This window comes from Panthera onca, chromosome C1, assembly GCF_046562875.1.
Source record: "Panthera onca isolate mPanOnc1 chromosome C1, mPanOnc1 haplotype 2, whole genome shotgun sequence".
Taxonomy (NCBI): Eukaryota; Metazoa; Chordata; class Mammalia; order Carnivora; family Felidae; genus Panthera; species Panthera onca.
The window spans coordinates 46,304,197-46,321,531 of NC_138346.1; the positions used below are offsets into that span (position 1 = coordinate 46,304,197).

Sequence of the window (17,335 nt, forward strand, 5' to 3'; positions counted from 1 at the left end):
ATTTGTAAGATGAATTGAAGTTGAATGTTAATTGACTTTTCCCAACTTATTTTCATGGTCTTATCAAAATTATTAAACAATAATTCTGAAGCATGGTGAATAACATACTGTATTAGCTTTCTAGGGCTGCCCTAACAAAACATCGCAGACCGCGTGGCCTAATCAACAGAGATTTATTTTCTCACAGTTCTGGAGGCTGGAAGTCCAAGATCAAGGTGTTGGCAGGTTTGGTTTCTGCTGAAGCCTCTCTCAGTATGGGTTGCAGATGGCTGCCTTTTCACTGTGTCCTCACATGGCTTTTCCTTGGAGCTTGCATATCCCTGATGTCTCTTTTTCCTCTTACCAGGACACCAGTCTTAGTGTGATTAAGGCCTCATTAAGACCTCATGTAACCATAATTACCTGAAAAAATTCTATCTCTAGGGGCGCCTTGGGTGGCTCAGTCAGTTAAGCATCCAACTTCGGCTCGGGTCATAATCTCACAGTCCATGGGTTTGAGACCCGCAGGTTCGAACCTGGCATCGGGCTCTGTGCTGACAGCTTGGAACCTGTAGCCTGCTTCAGACTCTATGTCTCCGTCTCTCTGTGCTCCTCCCCGCTCATGCTCTCTCCTCTCTGTCTCTCAAAAATAATAAATACACATTAAAAAAAATTCTATCTCTAGGGGCACCTGGGTGGCTCAGTCCGTTGGGTCTCTGACTTCAGCCCAGGTCATGATCTCTCTGCTTGTGAGTTCCAGCCCCACATCAGGCTCTGTGCTGACAGCTCAGAGCCTGGAGCCTGCTTCGGAGTCTATGTGTGTGTGTCTTTCTCACCCTCTCTGTCTCTCAAAAAAATGAATAAACATTAAAAAAATTTTTTTTCTTTAATTCTATCTCCAAGTACAGTCACATTGGGGCTTAGGGCTTCAACATAGAAATTTTGTCTAAAAACAATTCAGTCCCTAACAAATCCACATTAATTAATGTGAAGACAGAATAGATTATATTGCATTCACAGGGGAAAGGGCTCTACATATAAGAACTTTAAGTTTATGCTGTATTATGGGCTGAATTCTATTCCCCCCAAATTCATATGCTGCAGCCTTAGCTCCCCATACCTCACAACGTGCCTGTATTTGAAGAGAAGGTTTGAAAATGGCGACTACATTAAAGTGAGCCCATTAGGATGGTCCTTTATCCAATCTGAATGGTATCCTAATAGGAAAAGGAAACTGGACACACACAGAGATACCAGGGGTGTGTGTGCACAGGTGACCACGTGAAGAGGCAGGAGGAAAGCAGCGATCTGCAAGCCAAGGAGAGAGGCCTCAGAGGAAACCAACGCTGTGAGCTTAGTCTTGGATTTCCAGGCTCCAGAACTGTGAGAAAATAAGTTTCTGTTGTCTGATCCACCACATCTGTGGTATTTTATCATGGCAGCCTTAGGAAACTAACACACACTGATTATGTCCACGGGCAATAAAAGGCAGTCCAAAACATTTTAATAAACAACACACAGCTTTTGTTTTCCTTTCATACTCAGTGAACCACACTTCACACGTCTCTTTCACAGCACACAAAGGAAAAGACACTGAAAACAAGACCAAACACTGTTAAATACGCTTCCATCCCAAACACAGGCTGAAGAACAGACCACTTTGGAAGCACTCCCAAAAGTTGTTTTTCCCCTTAAAAATCCTACAGAATTTTAAAGTGTCATTAACTGAGGACTAACCAGTTCCAGTTGGTAAGCAATTTTAAATATTTATTGAAATAGGTACATAACTTCCATTAAGGAAAGATTGGAGGGTTCTGACATTCAGAAAGAAGCCTTACCTTTGTTTTAGGTTCTAGAATTTTTACTCCATATATTGATATTTGCAGCTCAACTTTAGGAATTTTCTGGCCTTCAGACTTCTTGATATGTCTTGCAAACTACAAATGAAAAATTATTCAGAAAACTGTAATTCTGTTTCTATGGAGAATAAACACAAAGTTTGTATTCAGTGTTGGACTTTCATTAAATAAATTATTACCCATTATGAAGTATTTTATAAACTCCATATAGCTTGAAAATATTTCGTAATCATAATAATCTACCATTACTATCACTAAAATCAGATTGATAATTGAATAATTTTTAAGAACTTTTTTAATGTACTTCTTTCATTATGTTTAAACAGTTATATTCATACGAATTAGTTAAGACAATGAAAACTCTGTGGGAAGATGAGCAAAGACCGATTTATTTTTCTGTGGATCTTGTTTTTTTAAAAAATACCTTTAGAGAACTTACAGTTCACCAGAGCTGGATATGCCACCCTTGTCATTTCTAGATACCTCATTTGGTATCCATCCTACCCAATCAAATCAATGAATGAAAAGAGACAGATTACCATATTTAAATTGAAGCTATGAATTGAGGTAATTATCCCAGCTAAAAGACTAAGAACTAGATCCAGACTAGAATTATGAGTATCTTGAAAACCTAAATAGTTTCCTAATGCTTGCATGGTAGTATTTATTGTAACTTCTTGTTGAATTGGTAAGTATATGCAAATGCTAATTAGGTTTTGTTATAAAATCAAAAAAAAAAATCCCAATATTCATGCACTTTATAGGTGGTGTTTCTACCTCTCTCCCATCATTGCCAGATCTAATGATGGAAAAAATTACAGGAGCCCAGTTAAATTTAAATATTAAATGGTTAATTAAAAAAAAAACTTATATTTTAGAATACACATCTACCCTCCACATATATGTGTGTGTATACACACACACACATGTAATTCATATATGCTAATTAGTGTAAGTATGTCCCATGCATTTTCTTGGACACACACTTACACTAAACAATTGTTTGTTGTTTATCTGAAGTTCAAAGTTTACTGAATGTCTTGATTTTGGCAATGCTGTTGGGAATGCTACTCTCTCACTACTCTCCTTCTTTCCACTCTCCTCCTAACTTTATTTTTCAAAACTGGAAAGAAACATTGAAAAAATAGGATTTTTACTCCTCTTCTAGGGCTTAAAATTTTTTTTCCCTACTATTATAACATTTTTTTCAGCATATGGATCATCCTAACTTGACTCAAAATAGATTATATGTAAGGCAGGGTGGGGCTTCAGTCCTCTTTTGTATGTCATATTTATTTGCATTGTGCATCTCTAATTTAGGACAGATGTGAATACACATGGTATAGTTCAGTCCTGGAGCACAGAGTGGTTAAAAGCTCCTTTTCTCTTTTCATGGCTTTGCACTGCCATCAGAGTATTATAATTAATGCATACACGAATGTCTTAAAGTGTCTGCCTAATAATATGGGAGGTGGGGGTGGGGGAGTACCATTTGTTTTATTTCATTTTGTGAGGTATAATTTTTTAGCTTGCTATCTGTCCTGTTCTATGAATGTAGGCAGTTCTTTTTTTGTATCCAGAAGTCTTACATTGTGCACATGAATTTGACGAATTTGTGCCAAACCATTTTTTGTATGTCTTTAAGAAACATGTTTTGTTTCAGATCTTTAAAAATTATTCCAGCTCTCTCCCAAAGAAAGTAGATTAATTTTGTTTATTTTCCCTTCATAATCTCCTTCCTGCATTGGTATAATTAAAACAATTTGAGGGTTTTCACATATGAAGGCTTACAAAATAAGTCAGCCGCTTCTATCTCTGTGAAAGCCTCTGAACAAAGCCACTCCCATCTCGGGCTGCAGAAGGATGCTCAGCTGGCCTCCAAGGCGCAGCTCTTTTCCAGAAACAAGACAATGAGCAGTGGCTTTTGTGGCCTTTTCCACATCTAGACACAACCATTCCTGTGACCTCTTTTACTTTTTCCCAAAGTCTATCGCAGAGCAACTACTAATATTAAACTTATCTACTGAGTGACTTCTTTTCTGCCAGGAAAAAGAAAGCACAACCCATTTTCTGTATTTAAAAAACAAAACAAAACAAAAAGAAAAACCTCCCAGTTCTGTTTTCATGTATATTAAGGCTTATAATGGTCATTAGCTTTAATGGTTGCACAGATGTTGTAAACAATTATGTCTAAGGTTATATTTGCTCTATCATTTTATATTTTAAACAGAATATAAATAGTCTCATTCCCGTCCTTTTTTTTCCTTCTGAAATCTAAGATTACTGTATTATGGCTTACATGCCCCCTCTCACTCGAAGTCTGTTTTGCTGACAGACGTCGTAAATGTGTTCCAAAATATTTCTACTTTACATGTTGAAGACATGCTCATCATTCTTGCTTACACTACATTCTTTTGTCTCCCTATTTACTATGTGAATATTAATGTTTGAAAAGCCTTTTTGCAAATTCCTTTCCATTTTTGCTTCAGTGGATTCATTTCTTGGTCAACTAATAGTGATCTACCACCAAAATTTGCCTATAATATTCCAATAAAAAATATTTAAAGGGGGTAAACCCTAAGCATCCTGAAAACAAACAAATGAAAACAAAACATAAATAAAAACATCATAAAATGATGGAGGAAAATAAAGCATTTCTTGAAGTTCATAAAGTAGTTGGTTAAGTATATGTCACTAGTAAGTAGAACATTTCTTACAGTGAGCTCTACTGGCTTTCAATATAATCACACTATTTCTATGTATTTCTCAGAGGACTTTAAAAAAATGAATCTAAGTGTACTGCTAAGGGAATACACATTATTAGGAAAGGAAACCAATGAATTTATTACTGTGTATCAAATATTCGGAGATACTATTTCTCATTGTAACTCTTGTAAATTAATTTAATTAAGCATGTTCTAATGATTCTATGAGGAATCAGGTATGTATGTATGTATATAATTAAACTAAGCCCTAAACATTTTATTAATTAAATAACTGGTTATGAAGACAAAAATAGTGCTAAGCTACATAGAAAGAGTGACGTTGAATGGAAAAAGACCAAGATTAACAGAATTCAGCAGCAATTCCCAAGTCCTCCTTCCTTGAGGTAGCTTCATGTAATTTTAATTCAGCTGTATTGAGGTAAGGTATCTCTCCTGTAAAACTGGGGTTCAGGAATGCTGCTTCCCTGCTTATTTCCCAGGGAAACTAAGAAGTTTTGGATCTATATATCAATTGTCATCCACATGTAAACATCATAAGCAGACTGTTTAAAAAATATATGGAGTCCTTTGACATTTGTACTAGTTGTATTGATAAAAATAAATAAAACACCATTAAAAATAAAATTCATTACAATAACAATACTATTAAATATGTAGAAGTTGAAAGGTTTTTTACATTTTTTACATTTGATGACATTTTGGAAAATTTGGCAATTTCTTAAATCTTAGGCTAAAACATGATTAAGAAATAGAAATAGTTGAACATGTTTAAAAAATAGAAAATATGTTATTTTGGCCAATATGAAACCTGAAAGTAAAAACTTTAACACTTATAGAAATTATTTGATTTATGAAAAATGTTTAAAGTATAAATACAAATTCTCTACAAAATGATAGAAAAGTAGTATGTAATAAAATCAAAATTTTTAAATTTTTCTCAAAAAATAAGTAGGCATAATTAAACATAAAAGCATGATAAAATACATTATTGAAAATATTCTAAGTATTCCATTTAATATTAATGCTAAATTTTAAGTTCCTGTCAGAAACCCGTACATAAAATATTGCAGTTTTGAAAACTGAGTGAATATAAATAAAATATTAACTTATGTGGCAAATAAAACAAAATACTGAACTATAATAGATAAAAAGGCAGCCAGAAATACACCTATTTAAGAAAAAGAAGCAGGAAATTAAAATGAGGGATGTGTACACAAAATATAGTTTATGAGCAAATTTTTTGCTGTTGTTTTTGGTAGAACCATAGCACCACCTTCTGGCCATTTCTACATGACAACAGAATTAAAGAGCCAGGGTTAGCCAGGGTCTACATTTCTAAAATAAATGTAAATACTCTTGAAGGCTTTGAATTGTAGCCTCTGACCTCTGACACCAAGAAATATATATATATGTATATATATATATATATATATATATATATATACACATATATATATATATATATAAAATAAAATTAAACAAAGAGCATTGTTTTATTCATTTTAATTTATTTAAAAATCATTACCCTTAAACACGCTTTCCTGATGTACAAAATTTTTGCAATCAGCAGTGTAAAAATTGCTCATTAAATATTTATTTTGGAAGACACTTGAAAGGCAAAAATTATCACGTGAACATGCATTTTTAAACTATACTGCATACTTACTGTAAATCACATTCCTTTATTAACAGAGTACATTTCCAAATTTGAAATGATACAGAACTGCAAATAAATTCTCACAAAAATGTAGAAAAACTAGCCACTGTTTAAAAGCACTTCATTTCAAACGCCTCTACATTTTATCTAATCATGATGTAGTTGAATCTTTTTGGTTTGGGACCTGCGCTGACTGAATAAAGAACGTCCTAGATACAAAGACACATCAAGTGTAAATTCTATTATTCTTCTATAAAAAAATTCTGACTGTATTGAAGCTGGATTCATGACAAGTTTGCAATATTTTGAACATTTAAATAGAATCTTATCCTAAATGTTGTTCATAAACTGTGCAACCTTGTTAATCCTGTATTAGTGCTTAAAAGTACTGGCTAAACAGGGCAAGCTGAATTATTACCTAATGAGTGGTGGAAAGAAATGCTTGCCTAGTCCACTTTTTTACCAAATGGGACACGTATCATCTTGGAACCTTTTAGCATATTTACTTGAAAGCATTAGTAAATTATTTACATATACAATGGGTAGATGAAAGTATTATCCATTTTACTTTCTTCCCCCAGAATACATGCCATTCCGCTTTAACTTTTCCTCAACTTGAACACTCAGTAGATTCCAACTGAGAGGACATGTTCAATGAAAAATGACACTATACGTCTATGACTTTGCCAGGCACAATCAAAGGCCTAGCTGTCTTGTCAAATAACTGGATGATCTCTAAACTAATAAAGTTAGGGAAGGATTGTTTCCCAAAAAAATTGTGAGAGTAACTACAGAGAACAACAACACATTTTGTTAAAAAAAAGTAGTGGTATGCTAGATTTTCTTAATGAGATAAAGATGAGAATTCTGTTGAAGGGGTTTTTCCCATCTTATTATCTCCATGAGAACATGGGGATAATTCTTTTGGGATGGGGTATACTTAGAAAAACATGCTAAGATATGAGACATCTTAATAGAAAATTTTCTCAGGAAATGTGATTGTGAGTATGGAGTTGCTTATTAAATATCTCCTCTGCTCTCTTGGTCTCACCAGTTCCCCATGAAATCAACTCCCAACTCTACACTTCCAACTGGTGGATGTCATATCCTACTTATGAGACCCAGTTGTTATGCCATTACTAGTTTTCAAGTAGGGGCATGAGTCTACATTGTCCAAGCGAGATAAAGGCAAGCTACCAAAGGTCAACACATAGGGAATACTGCCACTTTGTTGTTGTTGAGTATGAGAAATTATGGAAAAATAGGAAGAATGTGCCACATTCAGAAAATATATTGTGTATTCACATTTATTGTTAAATATGTTTCCCTGATCTGGTGATATTTATTCAATAGCCCATTTTTTTTTCTTTTTTCTTTTTTCTTTTTTTTTTTTTACAATAGCCCATTTTTAAAAGGACAAAGCTATACCTGCCACAGAGCTATTCACGCTTTGAATATCCATCAGTCTACTGGTGACTTAAGACAGGATCAATACACTAGACACATATGTGGAGGGCTTGCCCTACCTTTAGTTTCCTCACAGCATCTCTTACAACTTCTGTCCCTTTAGGCTGCTCCACTTCTGTACTGCCAAGAAACTGAAAAGGGCCATTTGTCAAATACAGGCTTTATGACATCGTACATTATCAAATCATTTTGAACTATAACATGGCATAACAGTATACATATGGTATGGCAGAAATGCAAACCCAAATCTTAACTACACAGAGGAGTTATTAATTTATTTTATATGAAAATGTAAATATATTTACTTAACCATATCCAATTCCTATTCATCAAAGATTTTTTAAAAACATATTCTCCTAAATATTTTATTTGAAGATATTTACTGGAAAGAAAACTAAAGCTACTTCATTTTAGAAGGAAAAGAATAAAGTTGGCTTCAATATTTACAACTTAAAACACATTAATAATAAAAATTATTGACTTATCTGTAAATCCAAAGCATATAAATGCTTTTTATTTGTTATGTGACCTTTTAATGTTTATTTATTTCTGAGAGAGAGAGAGAACGCACATGTGTGCAAGTGGGGAGGGACAGAGAGCGAGGGAGACAGAGGGACAAAGCAGGCTCTGAACTTATAGCAGAGAGCCCAATACGAGGTTTGAACCCATGAACCCTGAGATCATGACCTGACCCAAAGCTCAACAGACTGAGCCACCCAAGTGCCCCTGTTACTTGATTTAAATGTCAATGGTATATTTTAAGATATTAATAGGATTTCATACAGTTCATAATTTTACATTAACATTTTCTTTGTTTTCCAATTATGACACTCATATATCATGAAAAAAAATACAAATTTTTTAACCTCATTACTTCATCCATCAGAGCTACAAGCTAAACTCCGTTAAAAAAATAAAATTTGTATTATCAACAATTTTACTGAATTTTAAAATATCCCTGAAGGTTTTTAGTGAATACCTGACCTATTCCCCCACAAAAAGAAAACGTTTCATAATAATTACCACACTGTAATAAAATCTCTATGCTGGAGAGATATAAAACCCCCTAAACAGAAGTCCAATCTCATGAAATATGTAAGACTAATTTGAATTGAAATATGGCTATTATTCCATAAAATATTTCTATGTAAATAGCAAATAATCATTCAATTCAGTAAGTGTATATAATTTCTCAGACTTTTTGTCACATAGTACCAATTAAAACACTAGAGTGAATTATGAATTCATCACTTATATAAATCGACGTGTATGTGTGTGTGTGTACACACTGTATATCAAAGGAGTAAGTAGAATCTTTTTATATGTTAAATCAAAGAATGCAAAGGAGCAATATAATAATGTCAGAGTATCTTTTTATTCATTCCTTCATTCTTACAAAAGTAACAATAACAACTAAAAAACAAAAAAATCAGAGTTTTGTTTTTCAAAATGGGCTCTCCGTATTACCAGCATAAGAATTACCCAGGGAGCAAGTTAAAATAGAATAACATAGATCCTTGGTCTAATAAATCAGCATCTTTAAGGCATTAGGAAGAAACATTAGGGGGAAAGAAGTTTGAATTCTCAGAATCTATAAGGTATAACAGTTCCTTTTCCTTACATGCTCTAACTGTATCAAATAACTGCTACCATGGCCTAGATACAGTAGCATCAGGCACTTGGCTTGCCCAGCTGTGACCTCAAGTTGGTCAACCAGTCTTTCAAAAAAGACCAAAATAAATGAAGAAATTCTCAGCTTAAAAGGAATTGAAAGCTACTTCTAAGATTCGAGACACAGGCAAATCTATTCTTGACACCAATGGACCTGTCAGATTTCTTCTGTTCCAGATCAGTGTATTCAACCTGGCTGCGTGATAAAATCACATGGGAGTTTTAAACTTAGACCAGAGCCTAAAGAATCTGATTTAATTGGTCTGGGGCAGAGCCAGGGCATCTGTGCATTTTAAAGCTCCCCAGGTGTTTTTAATGTGTCACCAGGTTTGAAAAGCACTGTTTTAGATCCTCCAGAAGGGATAAAGGGTTCAAGTGACAGGAGGAGAGTTAACACAATAGGAGCTATTTAGTTCCGAGTTAATCCACCACCGGGGGTAAATTCCTGTCCTCATTCTCTCTGAATTTATCAAATCACTGAGAAATTCTCCATTAGTGAGTGGTGGAGAGTTAGCAAAAGCAGTAAGGAAAGGTAGACTCTTTCTTGGTGATTCTTGAACTAGAAGGAAATGTCTGATGTGTCAATAACAGACTGTAAGAGTTACTGGAAATATTTATGGAAGAATATTCATTCCTCAGCAGAAATGCCATGAGTCATAAGTATTATATGTAAATAGGCCCACATGGGAAAATTATGGAAGAACTCCAAGTACATTCTAAATGAATTAACCTCTTGCAGGGCTCCAGGAACCTTTTCATATTTTGTTTTCCCCCACCCCACACTGGCTTTCATTAAATCATTGAGGAATGAAACAGAGAGAAGCCTTGAATGATGGTAGAAACTGTGCAGACATCAAATATGGAGCTAACCACTTAATTTTTCTATGTAATGTTAGATAACCTAAATGGAAATAATTATAAAAATGAAAAATAGATCATGCCTTATTATATTTCCTGTATTTTTTTAAGTTATAAAAGTCATCATGATACTCAGGTTAATTAAAGCATATTTATATGCATTCCATATGTCTATATAAAATATTTATAAAAATAACTCCTAAATATGATGCAGCATGCCAGAATAATAAACTCTAGGTTGGGATCTGAAGATGTAAGAAAAGTCACTTAATCTCTGATTAATTTGACTTTTGAAAAACCAGGATAGTGATTGTTCTTCTCTCCTTATAAAAGTTTTTAAAGATCAGTTGCAATGAGATTCAAAAACAAAAAACAAAACAAAAAAACACACAATTCTGTAAACTGCAAAGTGTTTTATAATTATGGGGGATTTCCGTTTCTTTATTTATGACTGTATGGAGAAGACACTAAAATTTAGTGGATACTGTTGGCACCTGCTCAGCTCTCCTTTGATGGATTCATTTTATCAGTGCTGGGACCCATCCTCCAGCTTCCCCACACTTTGCTGGTAAAGTTCACGGTCCAGATCTTCAGAGGATTCCCTTTGGGCAAGGAAGCCACTTTGCCAATGCTGAGTTAGAAATGCCTGGGAGTTTTTTGCTTCCCCTCCAATATCACCACATTGCTTAACCAATGACTGCTGTGGAAATACAAAGGCCCAGCTCCTTTGCTTGGAGGTCGGGTAAACCCTAAGAGTTAATATTATCATGTGGAGCTTCCCTCAGAATCAGACTGAGGCTGGGGCTTCCCTTGATGATGTACTCATCCTTGACTTCTTCCCTTTGTCTGTCCTGCTTCCCCACACTCTTACTGGTTGCTCCTGGGAGCACTCTCTTACTAAATCACTTGCACATAAGTCTTTGTCTCAGGATCTAATTCTTGGAGAAACTGACCTAAGACACTATTCAACACTTAAATGCTTACAGTTAGGAACATACAATCTAGTGCACAAACTCACAAATAACAAATGCTCTTGTTACACGCGTTATCAAAAAGCTTGTATGTGGATTAGAGGTAGGTTTGGTTTTCATCTTTTCCACTCTGCCTGGTGCCTGAAGGGTAAAAGAAACCTCACTGAAAGAACAAGTCTAAGCCAAAGTCTACATGTGGAATTTAAAGTCTGCTGGACTCCTTTCCCATCCTGTCTCCCAGGACATTCACTTATAAACTTCAAGTAGGAGGATTCTTCCCTAGGGAGTGTGGCCCAAGGGAGGGAGGGAGACAATCTTTGCTGACTATTGGGGTTTCCACAAGAAACAGATGGGCTACCTGACCAACCACCAATTGACAAGCCCTGCCCATATACACAGAACTGCCAATCGGCCTTTGAGTGCCTGAGCCTTCAAACCCAAAACACACCAAATATGTGCATATATTTGAGGAAAACCACTCACATGAAAACTGGGAGAAAAATAAAGAAACAGGAACAAAAAAGCATAGAAAAGATTTGGAGAGAAAGCAGAGACAAAAAAGAGAGGACTAAAAACCTGAAACCCATATAAATATGTTGCATCCAAGATAAAAACAGGATAGTATATAAAGCAACACTGAGAGAACAAAAAAGAGCTCATGGAAATTAAAAACGTGATGCAGGCAATTTAATTGTTGGGTGCTTGCTATTTATCAAGTACTATTTGGGGATACAGTAGACAGCAAAGCAAATTTCCCACCCTTACGAATCCCAAACTCTAGTGGAGAGAGCCAAACATAAAGAATATAATATGCACAGAAGAGTTGACAGTGGTTGCTTTAGTGAGTGAGACCTGGGAGAAGAGCTGGGGAACATTTTGCTTTTTTCACTATAAGCATCAGACAGACACTCAACTGTATAAAATGGACACAGATAACTTTGATAAAATAAAAATTAAACTAAGCACCCAAATGTTAATGTTCCACATATTCATTTATTCCTCTAGAAATATATATTTAACTATTTACTATTAGTCTAGCGTTTACTAAAAGTTGAGAAGAGGGGAAAAATATCCCTGTTCTAATGGAGTTTACATCCTAGTAAATATGTATGTGTGCACGTAAATGTATGAATGCGTGTGTGTGTGTGATTTCTGTCTATCTAATTTCTGTGTTTATATCTAGATTACAGACAGATTTATAATATATTTTAGATGGCAACACAATAACACAGACAGACTGGGTAGTGTGAACAATATTTAAGATTGTGTGATCAGGAGAGTCCTCTCTAAAATGGTGACATTTTGATAGAGACATGAATGAAAGGATGAAATGAAACATGCAAACACACTGAGGTTGAAATGCCTTTGATGTGTTAGGTACAGAAGCACACTTCGTGGCTGGGTATATAGAGTGGAGCTTGGGGAAGCAGAATTCTGGGTAGTAGGTATAGATTACAGAACTCTGGCATTGGGGTCTCACAGGAACTGAGAGAGTAAAGTTCCAGAATCGTGGGTCCCCAGGCAGCTGCTGTGGTTCAGAGGCAGATGAAAGAGTGTAATGCTGCCACTGGGAATAAGATAAGTGTTCAGGGAAAGTCCAAAGGGAATCAGAAATTTTTGTATCATTAATATTACTATTAGGGTTGTCAAATTAGCAAATACAATTATAGATACTGCTGTTGCTGGGAATATAAAATGGTACAGCCACTCGAGTCAATAGTTTGGTAGTTTCTTTTAGAATTAAACATGTACTTACCATGGGATAGATAAAGCATCTGCACTTTTGGGTACTTATTCCAAAGAAATGAAAACTTACATTCATGTAAATATTTTGTGCACGGGAACACCTGTGTGGCTCAGTCGGTTAAGTATCCGACTTTGGCTCAGGTTATGATCTTTGAGCTCATGTTGGGCTCTGGGCTGACAGCTCAGAGCCTGAAGCCTGCTTCAGATTCTGTGTCTCCCTCTCTCTCTGTCCTGCCCCTGCTCGCGCTCTGTCTCTCTCTCCCTCTCTCAAAAATAAACATTTAAGAAATTAAATAAATAAATATTTTGTGCACTGATGCTTAAAGTAGATCTATTTGTAACAGCCAAACATTGGAAATAACCCAAATGTCCTTCAGTGAGTTAATAAACTGTGTTACATTTATACCATGGAATACCACTCAGCAATAAAAATGTATGAATTACTGATACACACAACAACTTGGATAGACCTCAAGGGAATTATGCTGAATGAAACAGTCAATCTCAAAATGTTTTCCAGTTAGATATTTACCTAAGTGAAAAACACAAATTTTTTTTTAGCATTCTGAGTAAAAATAACTGCTTTTCTGTTTTAGCAACTTTATGTTTTAGCTCCTCCATGTGGTAAAAAAAAATGATGAGAGTATAAGTATCAGACTGATTTTGCTTTATACATATAGATTCAAAGTATCATTCTTCAGTGTGGCAAAGAGCAAGACAGAGATTGGAGGCAAGTCTGTGCCAAGTGGTAACGGTTGGAGGCATTTTTTCTTTAAGTATTTAAATTGTTATTTATTTTTCTTCATAGTCACAAATAGACAACATTAATCTCAGTACATTATTATTATTTTTTTTTAGGAAAGATCAGGCATTAGACCTTACATAAGTGCCTGTCTTCCACAATTGTGTGCTTGTGCTTTGAAACTACAACAAAATATTTCCATTTAATTATGAATAAACACTGATATTTTAATACTAATGCATGTTCTCTACAGGGAATTTAGAAACTACAGAAAAATACATCAATGCAATAAGCATCAACTTTTATCTCATAACCAAGAGGTAATATTATTGAAAATATGGTATGTTATCTTTCAAATTCATGTTACAATGACAGTAGTAAGCAGATTAGACAAACATGAAAACAAAAAACGGGGCACCTGGGTGGCTCAGTCGGTTAAACGTCCAACTTCGGTTCAGGTCATGTTCTCATGGTTTGTGAGTTCGAGCCTTGCATCAGGCTCTGTGCTGACAGCTTGGAGCCTGGAGCCTGCTTCGGATTCTGTGTCTTCTCTCTCTCTCTCTCTCTCTCTCTCTCTCTGCCCCTCCCCTGCTTGCTTTCTCTCTCTCTCTCCCTCTCTCTCTCTCTCTCTCTCTCAAAAAATAAACATTTAAAAAATAAAAAAAAAGAAAACAAAAAAAACTTTTTAAATTACTATATATGACTGGTTTATTTATTTATTGGGCATTATTGTGTACGTGTGCATTTAAATTTTGACTACAAGCTGAGTTACTAAAAGAGTTGAGATTAAAACATTAAATATTACTAAGTAATATGGACAGATAAGAAAGACATAAAACACAAAAGGGGCATTTAGAATATATCAGACTGTAGAGAAGTCAGATGATCTAAAAATGTTTTATGTATTCTTAGTCTATATATTGAAAGGTATGGCTACATGGCATGTATCTTCCACAAACTATAAAATATCTTTAAAAATGTTTCTATAAATACTTTGACAAATACAAAGCACATTTTTGAAAATATAAAGCTAATTGTTCTTTCCCATATAACATCTCTCTGTTCAATACATTTGGATACTTAGATATACTCACAAAAAGTATTTTAAAAACAAAATTAAAAACAACTTTGTTGAAATTAAAAACAAAAATGTCATCGAACTATTATATACAAAAATATTTATAGACTTCTTACATTAAAATGCTATTAAGATATTTCATATTTGGCTCAATTTCCAAAAGTCTCACAACTATTTTTTAATTAATTAAAATGATATAGACCTCTCTTTTAAACTAATCTCAAGTGATGTCTGTATTCATTTCTTCCAGTTCATTCATTGTATTCCATTATACCTACAATAAGCATTTTGCAAAAACGTGTGAAAGTTTGAGAACTGCATCTTCATTTTCAAATATTATTTGTAGTTGTTTTTTTTCATGTGAAAACTTCAGTTTTATGACTTGCTTTTTTTACCAGTAGAGAGCAGTGTTGCACACCACAGACTCATTTATAATATGTTTTACTTGCTTCCTCAAATGTTTTTAAGATCACTCTATGAATAATACAGGTTTTTTAAAAATGTCAGATAAGTAACAATTGAAATAATTAACTAAAGAGTTATAAATCTAATTGCTATGAAATTTGACACTATTTAACATATGAAAGAGCTAATTTATAACAAAAATATATGAAATACATGTTTTATATCAAATTCAAAACATGCCCATTTTATATAGATAATATGTTCTCTATATAACTATTTTAAAATATTAAGGGAAAATAATGTCTACTTCTTACATCATGAAATATTTGTCTAACATTAAGGTTAATAAATAATTGGTGGATAATGACCGATGGATATTCTAAACGTAGAAAAAATAAATGGGCATGTCTCTATAACCAAGGTTGCAGAGTTTCAAAGGGATAGGGTTAATTTTCTTGGCCTTAACGTGACTGGATATGTGTAAAAGAAATACCAAAAGCCAAACAAACCAACAAACAAACAAAAAACAGTATTTAAACCTTCTAGCTACTCAACTGCACCCAGGAGATAAGCCATAGGAGTAAGCCAATTTAATTTTATATTCGTTATTTGGCTGACTTGCCATGTCACTGTGCCAAGTAACGCAAGAAAAAAAAATTTTAAAAGCACATCATAACAGTCAATTGCTAACAAAAGGTCAGAATCAATCAGATTTAAACCTATTACTTAATCACCAAAACCATAATCCTGAAAAAAAATTAAAATAGATCCACCAAAAAGAAAGGTTGTCCTTTAAACTAAATACTCTGAAGTTTGTCCTTTAAAGGAGAGCCAGGAAATTTACACACACACACACATACACACACACACACACACACACACACACACACACCTGATTTGATCTTGGGTTTCTCATTTTATTGTAGCAACTTTCTATTAAATTACATCTGTTCTTCTTTTATGTGGTATAGAGGGTATTATTTTCATAGGCTCTTGCTTTTAAAATAAGAGTTCTAGGTTGAAGCCAAGACAAACCTACTGGGTACAACAAGAAACTGTGCTCATCATCAGTGTCCGAGGGTTTCCCAAATTGAACTTGGAATCGCATGGGCACAAGAAGCAGCATTGAATTTTTGTCCTGTCCCAGAGGCTCCTCCCCTGTCAAACTTCCTTCATATCTAAGAAATGAGACAGGGAAAGTGAAGGACAGGGCATTCACTTGTACTTTGTTATAAACGGAAGTATTACAGGTGCACCTGGGTGGCATAGTGGGTTAAGCGTCTGACTTTGGCTCAAGTCATGATCTCACGGCTTGAGGGTTCAAGTCCTGCGTTGGGCTCTGTGCTGACAGCTCAGAAGCCTGGAGCCTGCTTCAGATTCTGTGTCTCCCTCTCTCTGCCCCTCCCCCACTCGCGCGCCCGCGCGCGCGCGCGCGCGCGTGTGTGTGTGTGTGTGTGTGTGTATGTGTGTGTGTGTGCGCGTGCTCTCTCTCTCTCTCTCAAAAATAAACAGTAAAAAATTATAAACAAACAAGCAAAAAGCAAGTATTACAAAAATAAACCAATTTATACAGAGAACCAAAAGCATGGGCTTTGAAGCCAGACAGACTTCACTATCTATTTTCTTATTGAGATCCACTCTAATGTGGACTGGACTGTGTGTGGTTGTGGACTGTTGAGATATTATCATTTCACTCCCATTATTTTATAGATGTGAAACTGAGGACCAGGAAATTGAAGGTCAGGGCAGGAAGGTCTCAAGGTCAGGAAGCTTGTTAGGTAGCAGAGATGGGGCTAGGATTCCAGCCATTCTATTTTCAGACACATACTCTCTACTTTTGCTACCTTAAATAAGACAGAAATAGAATGAAAGACAATATAGTACACTGGGTATATATTACTCGTTTATGCCACATCCATTTGGCTAATTAAAATTTATGTTATATGTTCTTTCTACTGTGAAATATGCTTCAAATCTAAAGGAGTCAAAAGAATATTTGAGGTAACCTGTATTTCCAATATCATTTATTTCCTGAGATGCTCAGAGCCTCAGTTTGGTCATTCATAAAATGGGGATAAACTCAGTGTTTGTGTGAGAATTAAATGAGGTAATGCAACCAGTGACTGGCGCAGAGTGAATATTCACTGAATTTATGCTTAGAAATGAAAATAAAATA

At 34.8% G+C, this 17,335-nt stretch overlaps 1 protein-coding gene across 10 annotated transcripts in view; it reads right to left on the reverse strand.

Annotated features, from left to right (window-relative positions):
- GULP1 (GULP PTB domain containing engulfment adaptor 1) overlaps positions 1-17,335 on the reverse strand; it is a 270,309-nt gene that overhangs the window by 47,928 nt on the left and 205,046 nt on the right. For all 10 annotated transcript variants that reach the window (XM_078451105.2, XM_078451110.2, XM_078451109.2 and 7 more), the window contains 2 exons: positions 7,748-7,819; positions 1,818-1,916 (listed from right to left, as the gene is read on the reverse strand). In XM_078451105.2, the coding sequence (XP_078307231.1) occupies positions 1,818-1,916; positions 7,748-7,819 (171 nt within the window). The remainder of the gene's footprint in view (positions 1-1,817; positions 1,917-7,747; positions 7,820-17,335) is intronic.